Genomic DNA, 20,251 nt, shown 5'->3' with positions numbered 1-20,251 from the left:
ATCCTATCCATTTTGATCCGTAGCCCATCTTTTGCATAACCTTTAATAAAAATTGTCAATTGATGCTATCATACACCTTCTCAATGTCCAATTTACAGATTAGACCTTTCTCTCCCCTTTTTTGCCAAGAGTCTATTACCTCATTTGCAATTAGGGAGCCGTCAAGAATCTGTCTCCCTTTGATGAAAGCATTTTGATCAGTAGAAATCACCTTACCTATAACTTTTTTAAGCCTGTTGGTCAGCACCTTAGCTAATAATTTATACAAACCCCTAAGCAAACTGATTGGCCTGTAGTCACCCAAGTCCTTCGCCCCCCCTTTCTTCGGAAGCAAGACCAAAAAGGTATGATTTAGACTCCTAATGAAGGAATTCTGTTCATGGAACTCCTTAAACATATCCAAGACATCCTCCTTGACAATCTCCCAACATTTTTGCCAAAAGGCTACAGTGAAACCATCCAGACCCGGGGCTTTGTCCCCATTCATCCCCACTAATGCTGCATAGATCTCAGCCTCAGAAAAAGGGAACTCAAGGGCTTCCGCTTCTGAAAGGCTGATCTGCTTCAGCACAAGACCCCTTATATCCGCCTTCCAACTCGAGCTTTTCGAGAGGAGTTGCTGGTAAGCATTTACTATTTCTTCCCTCACTTCTTGTTCCTCTGTAAGCCTCACCCCATTTATCTTAATTTTAACCAGGGTATTGGCTCTCCTACGGGCATTGGCCATGCGGTGGAAAAACCCCGTGTTTCTATCCCCTTCCCTAAGCCATAATTCACTTGATAGCTGTCTCCAGTGCACTTCTTCCATCGACACCCATTTTGAATAATTCTCCTTAACTGTTTTTTTGTGGCCTAGCTCCTCCTCTGTTAAATTTCTCTCTTCTTCCACTACATCCCAACGCTCCACTTGCTGAAGAGCTTCAACTTTGTTTTTCTCCAACCTTCCAAAAACCTCCTTGTTCCAAATCTTTAAATTTTGTTTCAATCCCCTCATCTTAACCGCTAACTTGTAGCTCGGCCTGCCTCTAACCACTATCCCTTGCCACCACCCCTCTATTAGATCTTTGAACCCCTCAGCTTTGAGCCACATGTTTTCAAATTTGAAAGGGGAAGGACCTCTCCTTAGCCCACCTCCCTCAAGCAGAATCGGAAAATGATCCGAAGTTGGACGGAGCAATCTTCTTTGATTAACCCTATTGTATTGGTCTAGCCAACTAGGAGTCACCAGGAATCTATCCAACCTGGCCCACGATTGATTATTGAGCCTCCCACTCCAAGTGAAGGATCCCCTTTGCAAAGGAATATCTACTAGCCCTAACTCATCTATGATATGGGCAAACCTCCTCATAGTTGAAGTGATCCTCTCATTTCTACTCCTTTCAGCTTGGTACAGAGTTGAATTGAAATCACCTCCTAAACACCATGGCTCCTCTCACAGTCCTCTAATTGCCCCGAACTCCTCCCATAAGCACTCCCTATCATCTCTGGAGAAAGGACCATATACCCCTGTGAACACCCAGATTGCTGCATCTCCCACATTCCTGAATCTATAGGAAATGGAGAATTGGCCCTCTTCCACCCCCAACATCTCCAACGATCTTTTGTCCCAACAAATCAAGACACCCCCTGCCATCCCCATAGCATTCAAAACCTTCCAATCAAGGAATCTCCCCGACCCTAGACTCCACACCACCTCTTCAGACATAACTTGCATCTTTGTTTCTTGAATACAGAATAGGTCCACCTTTTGATTTCTGATAACTGACTTGATTACTTTCCTCTTGGATCTATCATTCACACCCCTCACATTCCAACTCAGAATTCTTACATTCATTGGACAACTGTACTTTGGTTCCCTCTGCCCTGGAAAGGGTCTTTTTTCCTAGTATCCCCTTCATAATTAATAGAGCACTCCAACCTCTTAAGCTCCCTTTCGAACCTTGAAGTCTCCAACAACCCTTTGCCTACTATCTTCTCCCTCATTTTCTTGATTTTGCCCAAAAAGTTCAGGATTTCCTTCTCCAGACCTTCCGTTGAGAAACCCAGAAAATGACTGAATTTAATCAGGCTGCTTTCCTCCCAATTGAGCTGGTCTTCCTTCCTACCCTCTTGGATAACCGTCTGGTCTGTAGTCCACCCCGAATTTCTACCCATAGGGTCAACACTGTTGACCTCAACCAGGTCCCAACAGCCATCCCTTCTCCCTGTATGTTCTTTTGCACTTGGTCTTCGTGACCCACTTCCAAGCAGAATTCCCTCCCTTCGCACCCCAGAATGGTCATAATACTCCATCTCCGGAGTTTGACTGAAACAAAAGAGATTAAAAAAGGAAGACCCTTGTGCCCTGATACCCCCCAAATTTACCTCTGAACCATACCTCGCAGCTTCTTCCTCTAGCATCCTTTCTGTCCTCGGATGGTTTGGGTCCGGCTGCTGCCTTCTCCCCATTTCTTCTTCTTTGGATCTGACGAACTCTCTTTCCATGTTACCATCTTAAATATGACCGTTGGAACAAGAAGGAAGAACTTTTAAAAGAAGCCCATTGTCCAAAAGGTGGGACTAGTCTAAAATGGCTTTCCCCTTATGAATATGGTCCAGACCATAGCCTGCAGCCCGCCCCAACCTACTGGATTGCCACGGCCCGATCTGATCCCCCTTTGCAACTTCACTTACTGAAGGCAATGAGGGCCCATAGGCCCAAAACATCTCTCGGCCTGGAACTAAGGGCCTAGTCTTCGAACCGGACCCTTGCAGCAAGCCCACTTGCGCCTGGGGTCTCTTTACAACGGAGCCCACATCCTGCGACAGATGACCAGTCCCGTCCTCTGACTGGCGCTGCGCCTCGAACCCTCGTACGCCATCTCCTCCACTCGCGAACCGGCACATGTATCTTCGTCACCTCCATCCTCCCTTCTTGGTCGACTCCACAGGCCATGCTTCCTCCCCTCTTCCAGCCTTAACGACGGCACCACCCCCCACCATAGGGTTAGGGTATATGTCATCTCTTCAATCCCTATCTCCAGAATGTCAGGGATATTCTCGTCGTCCAATCTGACCAAAATCCTGGCCCACTGCAACTCCTCCATGCTCTCCGTCTGTGAATCGACGTCTAGAAACCCACCTCACGCATCTCCCACCCTTCTCAGCACCGACAGAACCCATAACGAGATTGGTAGCCCTAATATCCTCACCCACACTTCCTTTCTTGTCTCCCCTTCCTCCAAACAACCCGAACTTGGATTCCAACGCTCCAAGTCCATTTGAACACCTCCCACCGCCTTATTACCAGAGAGAATAACCCGTCTCGCTTCTTCCGCAAACTCAAATTCCAGCAGAACACGTCCTTTTCCCATACTCGCCATCCCCATCTTGCCTTTCAAACCCCATTTCTTTGCCATTTCCCAACCCAAGATTTCCAGATCTTCCCCTGTTGCATTGCTAGGGCTCCAACTTCCGATCAAACAATGCTCCAGCCTATTGAGGTTTCTACTTAACTCCTCCCGTCCCACCTCCACTCGTATGATTTTGGACCCCTTATTCCACCCACCCTTCACCGCATCTACAAACAACCTTCCCTTCGCCATCTCCAGACACGGCCTTCCCCTTACCCTCATTTCTTCTTGTTTTTCTTTTTTATCAATACTGATATCCAATTGATGAAGAGCCTCCACCATCGCCGACCATCCCCCCTTGCCCCCTTTGCCCTTCGGAATACATATACTATATCTCTTCAACTCCAAATCAACAACCCCCAAACGCAAAAAACAATCCCCCCTGTTAGTAACATGCACCAGAGAGAAATTTCTCCCCTTCTCCTTCCAGCCCTTTTCCCATCTACCTTCTTTCACATCCTCGATGCACTGATGAAGGCCTTCCATGAACAGCCCAACGCTATACAATCCCATGCGCACCTAAGACGATACCCCTTTCTTACTTTCTGTGATGGTTATTAAGGTTTTTCCTCCCCTCTCCTCCATTTCCAGCTCGAAGGACTTGGACTCCACCCCAAAACTCCTCGTCTTCCTTTTCCTCCTATTCTCCACGCGCCGAACATTCTCGCCGTTGGCGGGCTCACTCGCTCCCTCGCTCTCGGCCGCTCTCGCTCGCTCTCTCACTCATTTTTTCAAGGGTGCTATAATTTTGTTGATGGTTGATACTCTCCCTGTCTTTGTTTCAGTTCTAAATAGAGTTCTTCATTAAACTTCTAGGGTTTCAGATATTTGTTTTTCAATTCTGTTTCAGGTTGGATTCCCTATAAATTTTTGGATTCTGCAGATTTTTCTTCTCCTATTTTCAGTCCCATCCATTAAAGATGTTCCTGTTTTGTCCTCAATTTACAGGTATGATGAAAACTGTTTCATATCTCTCTGAATTTGCATTCTTCTGCAGATTAGTTGGTACTAGTCCTTGTTTAGGATAGCTTCTTGTTTTCAGCTTCAGCTAAAAGCCTTAACAACTGGTCAATGTTGATGCAAAGAAATTTTAATTAAATATGAAACCTCTCAGCATAAGTTAACAAAGGGCTTCTTCAAAAAGTAACATTATCTTGGTTTTCATATTAAACTTTAAGAAGCCTTTTTAGTAAAATTATCGAAATATATCGAGAAATTGAGTATACAAACGAACTACTCAAAATTATCCAAAGAATTTCCCTTCTATCTCCTTCTTAAACTAGTTTCTCAGTCACTTCCTTTGGGTTCGTCTGCTAGGATGCTTTCCGGGTATTATAAACTTAAAGTCATTGCACTTGGGGATTAGTCGACAAAAGGAATACCCAAGCAACTTCATACTTACCTTGAGTAAGATAAAGACTAGGCTTATTGAAGGATAGATGTTCACAAAACATTACTAGAAAGAATTGGGAGGCAGCCATTTGAAGAAAACTGACAATTGCTATTTTGCTAATTATTTGAAGGAATAGATTGGAAGTTTGGTACCTAAAATTGATAGAGTCCATTTGCATGGTTAAGCTTCCCTTTAAGGAGTGTTTTCTTTGTACCAGAATCCTTCATGATATAGAAAAAATGTATTATTATCGATCGATTGCCCATTTTCCAAAGTCAGGATACAAGTTTTGGCTTTGTAGAGCAAAGTCCTTGTTCTGTGCGAGACAAGACAAACTACTCTTGTGGGGTGAAACCAACAGTGCCGTGTACTTTGCTCCTTTCCATGCAAATATTTTCTACTTTAAGTCTAATGGCTTCTCGCAGGAAGATGAACCCAATGCATATATAGTACTAAGACCTTTTTCTCTTGATCAATGTGGGATACTTGAGTTAATATCTAGAAAAGAGTGATCAAATCTATGATAGCAAGTCACAATCATGTGTCTAAGTTTGCTACATACTTCACATTGTGGTTTAGTGGGACGTTGGGTCATCTCCTTTGTTTTATCATTTCCTTTTCTTAGTTGGCGTTTGTTTTTTTATATTTAATTCTAAGTAGTATTTAAAACTAAATAGTATTTAATAGTGTTAAATATTAAGTTATTTATTATTTTAATATATTATTTTTATTAAATATTATAAAGTAAAGAAAAACCTGACATTCAGAAAAAATCAAATATTTTAGTTTTTTATATTTAATTTAAAAATTTAAGAAATAAGTAATAAGTTAAAAAAAAAAAAAACAATTTGAAATCTGAAAGCAAATTATTTTCAATAAAAATTTAAAAACAAACAACACCTTAATGTTGGTGAGATGTTGATTTGGATAATTGTTTTGAAATTGAATTCCTTGAAAATTGGTTGGGTAAAAATTGCTTGAAGGATTTCAATTATTATTGTTGAAAACACTATTCCTTTTATTTCCATTTTGCGTTGCCAAATTGGTCACTCCTTGATGAGTACCTTCTTGGTTTGTGTTTGGGATTATGGTTGGAATTAGAGACCTCCACAACAGGTGATTGTTTTCATCAAAGTTTGATGATCATGGAGTGGTTAAGGGAACTTGTTGGTATGTGAGATGTTGGATAGCCATTGTTGTTTTGGTTGAAGCTTTGATACCATGCAAAGCAAAATAAGAGACCAACTAGTTCCTTATTGAAAAATAGAAAATCGTTTTTAAAAATTTCTAATGTCGTTATTCTCTTAAAACAATTTTTAAAAATAAAATGAGATATAGAATAGTTTTTAAAGAATAAGTATGAGTTATTTAACCAGTTTTTAAAAATAAAAGAAAAATATGGGTTAATTTGGTCATATTTTTCAAACTTGTTTTTAAAAATTATTTTTAAGTTAAAGAATAAAAAAAGTTTTAAAAAACAAGTTTAAGAAAAACATGGCTACACGGACCCTTATTTTTATGTTTTGGCTATTTTGTACTCTTTCAAGATTTTATCTACTTTTATAAATTTAGGCTTTAGTCTTATTCAAAGAACCTAAATGTTAGATTTATTTGTAACATTTTTAAAAGCTAGTCTAAAAAAATAGTTATTAAGAATAATTCTTCAAAATAGTTTTTTGATTTTTTTTCCTAAAACAAAAGCCTAGGGAATTTGAAGTATTTTTTAAAAATAAATTTTATATGTAATATTTTATTTCAATTATTCTTCATATTAGTCTCGTCATTTTTTTTTTAAAAAAATAACTCTTAAAAAAGTAAAAGAAAACAATTGAAATATATTATTAGAAAACGTCCTATTTTATGTTTTCTTGTTTTTTTTTTCTAAAAAATAAAAAACCATTGTACACATAAATTTCTTTTTGAAGGGACTATCTCCACTATGTCCAAGATTATTCCTTATAAAGACATAAACACTTTTAAGAATTTTAATGCTTAATTTTAATTCAAAGTGGAGTTTCTTTAATAAATAATGAATCATGAAGTCTTCAAATAAAAAGAAGTCTTCAAATTTTCCTTTTTTGAAGATCTTTAAATCATCTTTGATTCTTCAACTTCAATAAATCTTCGAATTTAAGTCTTCAAGGGATTTCTTTGAGGGCTGTCAAAATTTTCTTTACTATTTATTGAGAATTTTATTTTGATCTTATCTTTGATTATTTAGAGATGATTACCTTATTTATTAGGATAATTATAATATTTATTTATTTTATAAAATTATTTTATTTTATATGACATGGTAATATTTACGAGCCAATTATTGAAAAGTGGTAATAAATTAGTGGACAAATAAATGGAATTAGAAAACAAATAAATCATACAACATAATAAAACCGTCTATTAAGGTATAAATTAATATAACATTAAATATAAAATAATGAAATTAAAATAATGTTGAAGTGCATATGAAGTCACGTATGATTGATGCTACCTTCTAGATAAAATATATTAAAGCTAAATTTATATTAAAAATATAAAAAAACTAGATTTCGTGTTATTATTATATTTCATTAATTGGCATTTTTCAATATGATTGAAAAGTATTCACATCGAGAAGATGGGAAAACCCTTTTTAAAATGAAATTGTCTTTGAACTTTTTAATTTTAGGTACCAAACAAAAAGAAATTCAAAAAATTCAATCTAGATGTCTATGACTCCATGCAGACCATTCAGACGACGGTCCAAAAGGCCAAAAGAACAGAAAAAAAAAAAGAGGGGGGGGGGGGGGGGGGGGGTGTGGGGAAATGAAGAAACCTCCAAGTCACGTGACAGCGATCCCAGGTCTGACACGCAATCCAACTCCGCGTCGCATGCGATCCAAACCAGTCCCACCGAAATAAAATACAACCACCTTTTTTGCACTCGTGGCAGCACCTGAGGTGGGGTGCGTATTACGCACCATCCTTTTTCTCCCCTTCTTTCTCAAAGTCTCCATTTTGGACTCGCCGTTCAGATAAAATCACCCACCCCCACGCAACACAGTGAAAAGAAGAAGCCGAGTCTTCAGACATTTCATCGAACACGCAAAGAGCGAATTCTGAGAAGCCTTCCACCTCCGGCTCTCCAATGGCGTACGTCGACCACGCTTTCTCCATCTCCGATGAGGACATCATGATGGAGACCTCTTACATCGTCCACAACCGCCCTCCGATTAAGGAGATCGCCCTCGCCGTCGCACTCCTCGTCTTCGGAACCCTAGGGATCATCCTCGGCATTCTCATGGTCTACAACAGAGTCGGCGGCGACAGAGCTCACGGTAATTTCTCGAATTCCTTAAAACAATCTAAAAAATATCAAAAGTTCTTTCCCCCTTTTTCCCTTTGTTTTCTCGGCAGCCAAACGATGGTCTGAGCTGAATCTGGATTTTTTTGTGCTGGATTTAGGGTTGTTTTTTGCTATTTTGGGGGCGATCTTGTTTATTCCCGGGTTCTATTATACGCGGATTGCCTACTACGCGTACAAGGGGTACAAGGGGTTCTCTTTCTCCAATATACCGCCTGTTTGATGCTGGTGCAGCTGATTTTCTCTCGTGTACATACGTGGCTTACTGAGTTCGATGTTCTTTTAACTTTTTTGGTGGATTTACTTGGTTATTTTGTTTGAATAATGTGTATTTAGCTGCTTCATGTTAAAACGAGGGCATTGCCGTGGTGAATTATTGTATTTGTTCTGGAGTCACCAGTGGTTTTACGGAACAATCAATGTATTGAAGCCTTCTATAATTCTAATTAAAGGTTCCTCTACGGACACTGCATCTTCCCATTATGCAAAATTGTTGTCTTGGCTATTGGTGTGAGCATATCCGATTTGTTTCTGTCAATATGATATAGTGGCCTAGGATTGTCTTTACTAAGGATGGTTGATGATGGTTATCTTATTTGGTGGGTTTTGAATCTAGCTGGAATTTAACACCTTATATTGTACTATGCCCTAATTAACTGAGCTTAATATTTGAAAGCTGTTATTGGGACTTTATATGTAAAGTTGGGTATGGTTTATTCATTGAGTTGGATTTAAAACAGAAGGGGACCGGGGGGATTCACACAATTTCTAAAGAGATGGGGAAAATTGATTTTTATGTGCCAAGCTGGCATTGATGGTATGAACCTATCTTTGGTACAATTAATATATGGTTTCCTCTTTTACTTTGACTATTAATGTTTTGTTCTATGCATAATACATAATCTATTTGGATGTTGGTTCCTTAATGCATGGAATGTCAAAGACTGTTTTGTTCTAACTATGTAGGGTATTTTTAGACAGAGGAATGTAGAACTGAAATAATATTTAGCTTGTTAATAGCTGTATAATGGGTATTGCCTGTATTTGAACTTTTGTGCATATAGAAAAGGCATAATGTCTTTTAGTGCTCTTCTAACAAAATGTTTGGATTCTATTTTGTTGTCTTACTTGTGCATATTACACTGGCTGAGTATTTTGCTTCTATTAAAAAAAAAGTATTTTGTTGTGGAAGGGGTTGGAGTGATTCTCTAGTACGTGAGATTCAAATTGGGCAAGCAATTGGGAGAGTGTAAGGCTTGAGCGTGATATGTGGCCTGCGTCTCAGAACTACTCACCAAGTTGCTGTACATGGCAGACCAAAGGTGGTGGATTATAGAGGTCATTAGGAAACTAGAGATTTGTGGAATTCAAGGTTCATTAGAAACTTCCTTGAGTGGCAGTTGGAAATTGGCGAACCCTTCATGGAGCCTTTACACAATATTTTTCAGGAATGAAGTCCTGAATGTTAGGGTATGGAGTTCTAAGATTGGTGATTGTTGGTGAAGTCATTCTTTAAGGATCTATTTCATGGAGTGAGGGAGGTTATTCTAGATAAGGAGATTTGGGTCTCTATAGCTCCGTTTAAGGTGACCTCCTTTGTCAATCTGCCATGTGGAAAGGGTATTAACAATTCATCATTTGAAAAGGAGGGGATGTTTCTTAGTAACTAGTGTTTTGTTTGCTAAAGGGATGAGGAATCTGCTGCTAACCTTTGTGCATTTTGCAATGCCTTGGAACTTATGTTCCTTGATCTTTACTATTTTGGTATTTATTGGGTCCTTCTCATGATGGAAGAGCTGCTGATGAGTTGGCATAGAAGTCCATTGTAGAGTGGAGAAAAAACATATGGGAGGCTGCTCCTCTTTGTATGGCTTGATGAATTTGGAGGGATGTAGTAGAACCTCTAAAGGGGTTGAGGTCTTGGTTTTGAAGCTGAATGAGTTCATTGTAAGACCCTTTGACGGCGCTGTTAGTCAATGGTTGGAGATAAAATCCCCTCTTTGAACAAAAAATTGGGCTCATATTAAATGTCAAAGCATCTAAAAATTTAAAAAAATACAATGTCTGTTGATGGTGTAGGTATTTTGGTTAGGAACCCTCATGATGGTCAAGAAGCCTTTTTGGTCTAGAAAAAAGTGTTCTCGTGGTATTTTTAGGTTGGTCATTGCTTTGTTTATAGTTATTTACTTGTTAGAATGTACCTAGCAGCAAGTAATTTTTAGATCCAAAAAAACTCAAGTTCTGTGGTAGGTTCTTCAGTTAGTTATTTTAGCGGTGCTGATCATGCTAGTGTTCATTTTACCTTAGTGGTATTGTTCTCATTATTGTAGGTGTGTCATTGGGGCTTTCAGTCATTTTCACTAGGTTTTATTTGTGATTAGGATTTGTTATAAATTCAATAGCTAGAATTAGGTATTCTTTGTGCTTTTGAGTTCATGTAGCTGGTATTTACTAGTCCCTTTCAAGTTAGCGACCATTGACCTACGAATTTGAGGCTTTAACATTTGTTTGACTGGTGAAGTTTCAGTTCTTCTGTTCATAAACTTGTTATACCATGTCATTTTTTTTCCTTTAAAATTTTCCGATATTAGAATCTGATTTGATATTGGGAATGAAACCTTAGCTTTAAATTATAAAGAAAATCCACACAACTGCTGATTTTGTTTGCAATGCCCTCTATAATCAACTCCTAAAAATCCAATATATTCTGTATCAAATCCTTATCCCTGTCCTAAATCCTTGTTTCTCACAGTATTGGTATCAGAGTTAAATATAATACCCGATTTCCTTACATGTTACCTTTCGAACCTCTCTCTTTTTGATTTTGATATTTTATTTATTATGTTTTATATGTTCCTTAACTTATCGTTCTAATTGTTCAAGCATGGAGATGCAATTAACAATAAGATACCATCTCCGAAGGCAAGTGTTTTAACCAAGAGGTGGATTCTGTGAAGGAAGCATGCAGCAATAAGTTTGCTGCACTTGATTGAAGGGTGGAGTTTTTAAAGAATGTGATTCAGTACCTAAGGGCTTCCATCACTATGAAGGAAGTGGAGGTGGGTAGCACTTAACTGTTCTGTAGCTTATCTACTAGTTTTCTGGTACAGTAACTACCAACCAATAAGATTTCTAGTAGGTACTGTACTGATTCCACCAACCTTAAATCTCCTTTCTGGCTGCAAAGGCTGCTTGATAGGCAAGATGGAGATACAAGGATTTGGAAGTTGGCAAAGACGGAATGTTGGAAGTCTATGACTACTATGGCTACAGGAATGAATATATTTTTCTTGATTTATGTAGTCTAGAACATTATTTCAGGTGTGGATTAACAATCTCAAGGGTTTGTGATGGATCAAGCATTTGAGAATCCAGTTTGGGTGAGAATAAGGACTTGGTTTGAAGAAAGCCTTGAATCATCACTTTCATCCTACTAACTTCAGGCAAAGGGTTCATCTGCAGTTTGGATGTTGAAGCAAGGCAACATGTATATATTATTGAAGAGTTCAGTCTTGGATTCTATCACCTGGCTACTCAGTGAGATTTTGGATGGAGGATGTCGTGAGTGCCATTTATAGGTAAGAAATGAAGCTTCAAATTTGATCCAGCTAAAGTGCAAATCCATTCTATACTACAGGCATGCTATTTAAGTAGCACATCAGTTGGAGGAGGATTTCCTTGGCAATTTTGTCATGGATGTTCTTATGAGAGAGGAGCCAATATTTGATTTTAATAGAGGTAGGACTCACCCAGCTTCTTTCTGCTATTATTTCCTTCTTCTAGCACTTTTCTCTATGATCAAACCTCAAACCAATTCAACATTAGTTTGTAAAAATTGCATCTTTCCTTAAAACTTGAATTTCTTTTATTTATGTGACTAACACAGGTACAAAAGCTGACTATTTCAAATTTGAAGCTCTGTTATGGAGCCCTGAAGAAGGATGTTGCTTGGCTAGAAGTGTGGACTATGAACTATTTCTAAAGAAACCATTAAGAAATTCTAGGCTACTGTTTTTGGTGAGAATTTGGTTAGAGCAACTTTTAGCAGTAAAATTGATTAGTACAATTTTAAGAGTAAAATTGTACTAATCAATCTCTATATTCCGTTTGAACTTCTTCCTCTTTCCACATGTTTGGTTTTATCATTTTTCTTTTCTTTAGTTTGTCTCCCAACTGTTTGTCTAAATTCCTGAATCACTGGAGTTGCAAGTAACAATGATTTATTGAGCCAAAAGGAAGTATCTTAAGCAAGTGATGGATTCTGTAAGGAAACATTCAGTGATAAGTTTACTGCAGTTGGTTTAAGGATGGTAAGCTCGGAGACTATGGCTCTCAGATCCTAAGGCCTTCCCTCAGAACCGGGGAAGAGGAGGTACGCAGCACTTGAATGCATGTCCTAAGTTATATGCTAGTTGTCCAATTCCATGAACCTGACACATTGTCTGTAGCAAGAGCAGTTGTTTGATAGAGAGGGATCTGCCAGTTGGAGGAGGATTTCTTTAGAGATGTGCCAATTTTTTATTTTAGCAGAGGAAGTTGATTCTGAAGCGATGTCTTGCATCATCTTCTTCCTGTTGCAGTTTTGAACCTGCTTCACCATCAGCCTCCGTGGCACTGGAAGCTCATTCCCAAGGTTGGAGAAACTAACCAACCCATAACAAGCTTGGAGAAGCTAGTTTGACCCATCCCAAGGGAAAGGTTGACTCGCTCCCTAACTAATCAGCATAGGCCAAAACTAAATAAGGAGGGCCCTTAGATATGAGAAAGCAGGTCCTTCCCAAAAAGAATTATAAAGGGAGAACAGAAATAAAACACTTCCTCTTCCTACGAAGGAGATTAGCAACTCCCCTAAAGAATGAGAGTTTGAGGAAGCTCAGGTAGTCGCCCGATATTGCTGGATACAAAGAGTAGCGAATCGGGGCTGGAAGTTCACCGAGCAACGCTGCCTATGTTACCACCTACTACCTAATATCCAATAGTTTATACTTTTGAATTAAATTGATAGTTTAATAAAAATGATATTAATTCTAATAAGCCGTTTTGAGTTAACTAAATATAAACATTTTATTTTATATAAAGCTAAATACCTTATGATAAGATTATAGTTGGTTTGGAAGTGATTTTTGAATATATAACACATTACCATAAATAATATCAATTTTTTTTTATCTAAATATCAAGCGATTTTTCCTCTTATGCAAATACTAAAAACAAATGTTTTTATTATAATTATTTTCCGTGGATTAACTTTTTACTTTAATTAAACAATATTAAAAAAAAAAAATTCACTGGTGGAGACAGTAGTAAGTCAAACCCATACTATATGTAAGGAGCATGGCCAGAACAATTCACGTGTACCTCTTCTAACTCTCCATCTAACCTTCAATATATCAAAGACCTCTCCCTTCTCCCAACCACCAACCTCAGTAACAAAATATGCATTTCCTCAGAGAAAGTCTACCTCTACAGCTCTACTCTCTGAGAAACCCAAGAGAAGAAACTGAGGAAAAGGCTGTGTTACTGTTAATATCAGTGTGTGAAGAATGATGACTATGGAGCTGCAGAGAAGGTTGGCAATGGGGTTTCAGATATCCAAACCCTACCTTTTCCTCACTCTAAATGAACTGGCTCTTTCAGTATTCTTGGTCTTGGTAGAATCTCTGGCTTCCAGTGGCATCAGCACTCTGGTTATTGTGGTTTATGAGCATGTCCTTGCCACCATTGTCTTGTCACTTCTATCTTTCTTCTTTGAAAAGTAAGTCATCAACCCCCTTCACTGTTACCATATGTTTTTTGGATCATTGCTCTTCCAGGGCACCCACCATTCAACTGTTTGAAATATTTCTTTGTTGGGTTCAATGCCTACGTTTTTTCCCCAGTTTTATGGGAGAGTTCCCCATTGTGTTCAAGCATTTTTTGAGTTTCAGTCAATAATTGTATTGCTCTGTGAATGATTGCAGGAACAAGAGGCCTCCTATCACTTTCAAGATACTATGCTATGCATTCCTTATGGGACTATTGCAGTTGAGTAAATTCCCACTACAATTAATTACTACATCAATAATTTTCTTTAAATTAATGTTTCTTTTTTTTTTCTTTCATGTTGATACATATATATACAGGGTTACCCTGTGTCAAATGCTAATGACAATGGGCCTACAATACATTTCTTCAACATATGAAAGCATTGCACTGAACATGGTCCCAACCATAACATTTGTGTTGGCACTGATTTTCCATCAAGAAAAGCTAAGATTCAGGAGCATCAATGGGCAGGCCAAGATATGGGGTTTGGGTATTTCACTTGGTGGAGCATTGGCTTTGGTATTGTGGAAGGGGCCTGTTGTAGTGAAAGCTATGCTATCTATAAGCTTTGACACAACAAGTGATAGTGTCCTTGGTTGGATTATGACCATTGTTGGTGTTCTTGCAACTAGTTTTTGGAATATTTTGGTGGTAAGATCTAAATCTCTTTTTATCTTTTTTTTTTCTCTTTTTGGAAATATGATACCAATGGTTATTTGGTATTTTAAAGATCATAAGCAATAAAATTGGCATATAACATGATATTGCAGAGGCATGTGATTCAAATATACCCAGCAGAAATATCACTAACAGCAATGATGAGCTTCTTTGGAACCATCCAAACAGCCATAGTGGCAGCCTTTGTGGTCTCATCCTCAGCTTGGGAACTTCAGTGGGATGGAGGCCTAATCCTCATCACCTTATTACTTGGGGTAAGAACCCTACCTAAATTCCTTAATTAATTTTTGTTGAAAGTTGAAACAAACACTAATATGAAGGAATTTTTCAGGGAATTGTAGTGACAGGGTTATCATACTATGTGATGACATGGTCTATTGGCATCAAGGGTCCTGTGTTTTCAGCCTCATTTAACCCACTTCTTGTGCTCTTCTCTTTCCTTTTGAACACCTTTGTTCTGGGTAGTTCAGCCCATTTGGGCAGGTACGTATTTATCTCTCTGATTTATATTTTAATTTAGGGTTCGGTCACACTAATGAAGAGGTACCTATCCAAAAAATACGATTAATTAGATGTCGTCAAAAGTACATTTACATCTTATTACTTTATACTTATTGTTTTGTATCTTAGTTTCACTTGTTTGTATCATGCCATATTCTTTATATCCGGTCTCGGGAAATCAAATGTATTATTAGTAAATGCAAAAGATTTGTAGTAAAAATCTACCAAAAAATACAAATTGTTTGTGAAAATAGTAATTGCTATATCATATGCTTGTAGCTCTTTAATTAATTAATTAAAGTAGTTTTGATGGTTGTGGTTTGTAGTATTGTGGGAGCAGTGCTGGTGATTGTGGGTCTTTACCTACTTTTGTGGGCAAAAGCTAATGATGTGGAGAAGAAAGACATGGATGTTGGAGATTCTACTTGCTCTCCCTTGATTCAACCTTGATTGGGGTTTATGATTATACTCATTTTTTCCTTTGATTTTTATGAAAGACATTTATAATATTTGTAGATTCAACCTTGACAGAGGTTTATGATTCTAATCATTTTTTCCTTTGATTTTTATGAAAGACATTTATGATATTTGTAGGATTGTTGGGAAGAGAAAATAAGAAAGGAAAAAATAAAAAATAAAAAATAAAAAAACTACTTCAGTCAAATTTGTATTCAAACATAGAAAGGATTGTAACCTTCTCATAATTACACTCCGAAACAAAGTTTTATTTTTTGTTCTCTTGATACCAGAAACTAAACATACGTGTGATTAAGAATGTGTTTGACAGTATTTCTATTCAAAGTGTTTTTAGAAAAATTGTCCATTAAGCATTTTTTTCATAAAACACCACAAATGATATTTCAAAATTACAAATGATTTTTCAATTTTTTTAAAAATGATTCTTAAATTTTGTCAAACACTTTTTCTTTTAATATACTTTTTAAATTAAAACCACATCTTATAATCAATGTCAAACAGATTTTAATTTTGTAAGTAGATGATATTTGAAAATCAAAGTGAATAACGATTATTCTTTCATTACTCAAACAAAATTTTAGAATTATTTATCTTAGTAAAGGGAAAAAAAATTAGCCTTATAAAATGTTTGGCACATTATATCTCATTATATATATATACACACACAAAATGTTATCTTTTGTTTTTTGTTTGTTATTTTCAAAGCCAAGAAACAAAAAGTTTAGAATTTGTTTAGCAACATTTTTAGAAACAACTTTTAAATCAATTAATAGATTCATACTTTCTTGTTATGGATGCAATCACATTTCACTTTTTAATTATATTGATAGTCTTTAAAGAACTAGATATGTGTCTCATGGATGTTATTACAACATATAATGATATATATATGAAAATGATCTAAATTGTTTGAAGCAAATAATACAAAGCCTTATAGAATGTACTTGATCAAGTTATAATGATCCTTATATAGATTAAAGCAATTCGAACACATGTGGCATAAACGTCTTAGTGAATACCTACTAAAAAAGGGTATGTGAATAATTCTATATATCCATGCATTTTTATTAAGAAATTAGAACCAAATTTCCAATTATTGCAATATATGTTGATGACTTAAATCTTGACAAATTATTTGAAAAAAGAATTTAAGATGAAAAATTTTAGCAAAAAAAAAAAAGAAATTGTTTCGACTTGCAGATCTAGAATTTTCTAATTAGAGTTTTAATATATCAATAAACATACATTAAAATTTTGTTGAAGCGTTTTCATATTAATTAAGCACATTCTTTAAGTTCTCTAATAATTATTTGATCACTTGAAGTGAAAAATGACTCATTTTGTCCTTGCAAAAAAAATAAAAAATTACTTAATCCTGAAGTACCATATATTAGTGTTATTGGTACACTTATGTATATTGCTAATTGTACACACTCAGATATTGTTTTTTCTATCAATTTATTAACAAGATATATTTAGACTCTAATTTGAAGACTTTGTAATGGTACCAAACATATATTATGCAATCTTTGCGAAACTAATGATATGAGTTTATTTTACTTAAGATAATCAAAGCTATAATTAATTTAATATGCTAATGCAGGATGCCTTTCAGACCCACATGAGGCTAGGTCACAAACATGTATGTGTTTAATTATGGTGGTACTATTATTTCATGGAGATCTGTCAAATAAATAATGGTGACCATATCGTCAATTCATTTAGAAATACTTACAATACATGAGGTAAATTATGAATATATATGACTAAAATCTATGGTCCAACTTATTTAGGAATCATGTAGACTTCTCTATCAAAGGCAACTCAACAATATTATATGAAGATAACGTTGCATTCATTGCATAGATAAAAGGGGGTTATATTAAAGGAAATAAAACTAGATATATTTCACTAAAATTTTTTATACATATCAACTCGATAAGAGTGGTTAAATTAATATTCAACAAATATGTTCAAGTGATAATTTAGTAGGTTTATTCACAAAGTCATTGTCAACCTTAATATTAAAGAGGTCAATAACATAAGATTGGAATGCATCAACTCAAGGATATTAATATGAGAGGGAGTAAGTTTATAAAAGGATGTTAAAGTCCCATTTTTTCCTTCAACAAGTTTTGTCTCATTAGATTTTATCAACAAAGTCTTTACTAAAGTAATCCTAACAAACTAAAAGTAATCTAAAGAATTAGAAGAATATTGTACTCATTTACCTTCATTACATTTTTCCCATAAGGTTTTTTACAAGCAAGGTTTTTTAAGGCATATTCATCTTAGCATGGTGGACATCCCAAGGGGAGTGTTATAAATGATTTCACAAATGCAAGCTGATGAGAATCAACAAGTATTCAAGGATCCATTGCATGTTCCAGTTAGGCCTATTACTAAAGCAAGATCGAAGAAGATCAAAGAAGCACTTAATGGGCTAATTCAAGAGATTTGGGCTGATTCTAACGCAGGACATTCAAACTTGGCCCAAAAGAAGATGAAGGTGTAATAAATTTAATCCAAGCTATTGAGGACTAATTTGGCTTGATTGGGCATGATTTATGGCGTGGATTAATGACTGATTGACTTTCCAACTTCATATAAGTTATTTCCTATTCTAAAGCTTCTAAATTCAGGCCAAATCTACCTTAATTTTAGGCTTTAATTATTTAGAACGTTTTTTTTTAGCTATTTTCCTATTTTGGATCTGCTAGTTTTAGATCAAATCAACCTTTATTTAGGGTTTTAATATTTAGTAGGTTTTTTTTAGCTATTTTCCTATTTTGGATCTGCCAATTTCAGACCAAATCAACTTTTATTTAGGGTTTTAATATTTAGTAAGTTTTTTTCATGACATACAAATAACATGCACTCATTGTAATAGGGGATAATAATTATTGAATAAAACAATCAGAAAATGTGAGGCTTTGCTCTTCTTTTGGTTCTTCAAGAACTGTGAACTTATCAGAAATTCTTTCTTATGGCGTTCAAACTTTATACATGCGGTTCGTGATTCCATTGTAATCATTGGGTCAAGGTCTGTTACTTATACTTTTGGTTCGTGTTTCACTTATAAACGTTGGGTCAGGGTTCTATCAAAAATCTGTATTTTAGCTTTCTTGGGCAATTATTCCAATACTGTTTGTTGGGTCTCAAAGCGTGTCGATTGAGGTTCGCATCATTTGGTATTAGAGCACAGGTTCTAAAATCAGTTTTCTATCCCTTTATCTTTTGTTTCCTGTTATCATCCTATCTTGTTCCTTTTGTGTTCTTTATTTCTCGTTCTTTTTCTTTTTTTTTTTACTTGCACTAGGTTAAAATCGTGCACCAAGCTCCAAAAAAAAAAAAAAAAAAAAGACTTTAGAAAAGAAATAGAAAACAAAAAAAAAAAAAAAAAAAAATTGTGTGTAGTTTCAATCCTCTCAAATCAAAATATTATTTTATTTTGTCCTCTTCCTTTGATTTAGTGTTTTTTTTTTCATATTTTCTTGCCATTGGTATTAGTTTAAATACTACAAGCTGAATTTCTTGATCAAGTTTATTATTTTAAGCAGATTCAAAAGAGGAAGTTACAAGTGGAAAAAAACAAGAGAGTGTGAGACTAATATAGGGAAAAAACCATTTTAAGAGTGAAACACGAGTGTGAGTGCAAACACGTGAGAGAGTGTTGTGAGGAATTATTTCTAACATTTTTTTTTGTAGTTTCAAAAATATGTCTTCTAGGGGCGAAACATCAAATAAGGAAGGAGGGGAGGAGTCATCCATCATGTTGTAGGCTATGCAACAACAGTTTGAATGCATGAACGTGGTGTTTAATGATATTTAGGATCGGATGGATAGGCAAGACGCTGTTATCGCTTCTTTGCAAGAGGAACGTACCCAAAGAGCCCCTAATGCTAGAAGGCAAGGAAAGCGTGTGCGCGTTGATGATTCTAATGACTACCATGAGGATGAGTTTGAAGATGAAGAGGATCAAGTTTCATTGAACCATGAGGACAGGTTTGCGCCAAGGGGAGAAAGGTGTGGTAGAGGTTTCCGAAGAGCTCCAAGATGGCATGATGGGACTGATAGAAACCTAGGAAACATCAAAATGAAGATACCATCGTTCCAAAGGAAAAATGATCTAGAAGTGTACTTGGAGTGAGAGAAGAAGGTGGAGTTCATCTTTGAGTGCCATAACTACTCCAAAGAGAAAAATGTAAAACTAGTTGTGATTGAGTTTACTGACTATGCTATTATATGGTGGGATCAACTTGTGATGAACATAAGAAGAAACTATGAGAGGCCTATTGAGACATGGGAGGAAATGAAAGCCACCATGAAGAGGCGGTTTGTCCCTAGTCACTACTATAGGGACTTGTATCAGAAATTACAGTCTTACTTAAGGCTATAGGAGCGTGGATGACTATCACAAGGAGATAGATATTGCCATGATTCGGGCTAATGTAGAGGAGGATAGAGAAGCTACTATGGCAAGGTTTCTGAATGGGCTAAATCGGGACATTGCCAATGTGGTGGAGTTACAACACTATGTGGAGTTGGAGGACATGGTGCACATGACAATAAAGGTGGAATGACGGCTTAAAAGGAAAGGAACTCGGTCATTTCAAAATCCCGACTCCTCTGCTTCATGGAGGCCAAATAGGAGGAAAGATGAAG

The 20,251-nt window shown here is 36.4% G+C and overlaps 2 protein-coding genes and 1 pseudogene across 2 annotated transcripts; all 3 read left to right on the top strand.

Moving 5' to 3' along the window:
- Positions 1 to 7,506: 7,506 nt before the first annotated feature.
- LOC100258189 (uncharacterized) lies at positions 7,507 to 8,615 on the top strand. Its single transcript, XM_002267047.4, has 2 exons — positions 7,507 to 8,099; positions 8,227 to 8,615. Exons 1-2 carry the CDS (start codon positions 7,910 to 7,912, stop codon positions 8,346 to 8,348), a joined length of 312 nt encoding a protein of 103 aa, XP_002267083.1. The 5' UTR covers positions 7,507 to 7,909; the 3' UTR covers positions 8,349 to 8,615.
- A 4,532-nt stretch (positions 8,616 to 13,147) lies between these two features.
- Positions 13,148 to 15,696, top strand: LOC100256527 (WAT1-related protein At5g64700). Its single transcript, XM_002267541.5, has 6 exons — positions 13,148 to 13,880; positions 14,086 to 14,148; positions 14,248 to 14,581; positions 14,701 to 14,862; positions 14,940 to 15,091; positions 15,436 to 15,696. The coding sequence occupies exons 1-6, from the start codon at positions 13,669 to 13,671 to the stop codon at positions 15,557 to 15,559; spliced, it is 1,047 nt and encodes a 348-aa protein (XP_002267577.3). The 5' UTR covers positions 13,148 to 13,668; the 3' UTR covers positions 15,560 to 15,696.
- A 3,728-nt stretch (positions 15,697 to 19,424) lies between these two features.
- The window catches only part of LOC104880803 (uncharacterized), a 4,800-nt pseudogene continuing 3,973 nt past the window's right edge, over positions 19,425 to 20,251 (top strand).

The sequence above is a fragment of the Vitis vinifera genome, chromosome 11 (assembly GCF_030704535.1).
Source record: "Vitis vinifera cultivar Pinot Noir 40024 chromosome 11, ASM3070453v1".
In the NCBI taxonomy this organism is placed as follows: Eukaryota; Viridiplantae; Streptophyta; class Magnoliopsida; order Vitales; family Vitaceae; genus Vitis; species Vitis vinifera.
Note: the sequence above shows the minus strand (reverse complement) of the source record. Positions and strands in the feature narration are given on the sequence as shown.

Bases quoted from the DNA above. Each gene is read 5' to 3' on its own strand.
- LOC100258189 (XM_002267047.4), top strand. From the start codon at position 7,910: ATGGCGTACGTCGACCACGCTTTCTCCATCTCCGATGAGGACATCATG. The intron at 8,100-8,226 runs GTAATTTCTCGA...TGCTGGATTTAG, and splicing joins CGGCGGCGACAGAGCTCACG to GGTTGTTTTTTGCTATTTTG.
- LOC100256527 (XM_002267541.5), top strand. From the start codon at position 13,669: ATGATGACTATGGAGCTGCAGAGAAGGTTGGCAATGGGGTTTCAGATA. The intron at 14,582-14,700 runs GTAAGATCTAAA...ATGATATTGCAG, and splicing joins GTTTTTGGAATATTTTGGTG to AGGCATGTGATTCAAATATA. The intron at 14,863-14,939 runs GTAAGAACCCTA...GGAATTTTTCAG, and splicing joins TCATCACCTTATTACTTGGG to GGAATTGTAGTGACAGGGTT.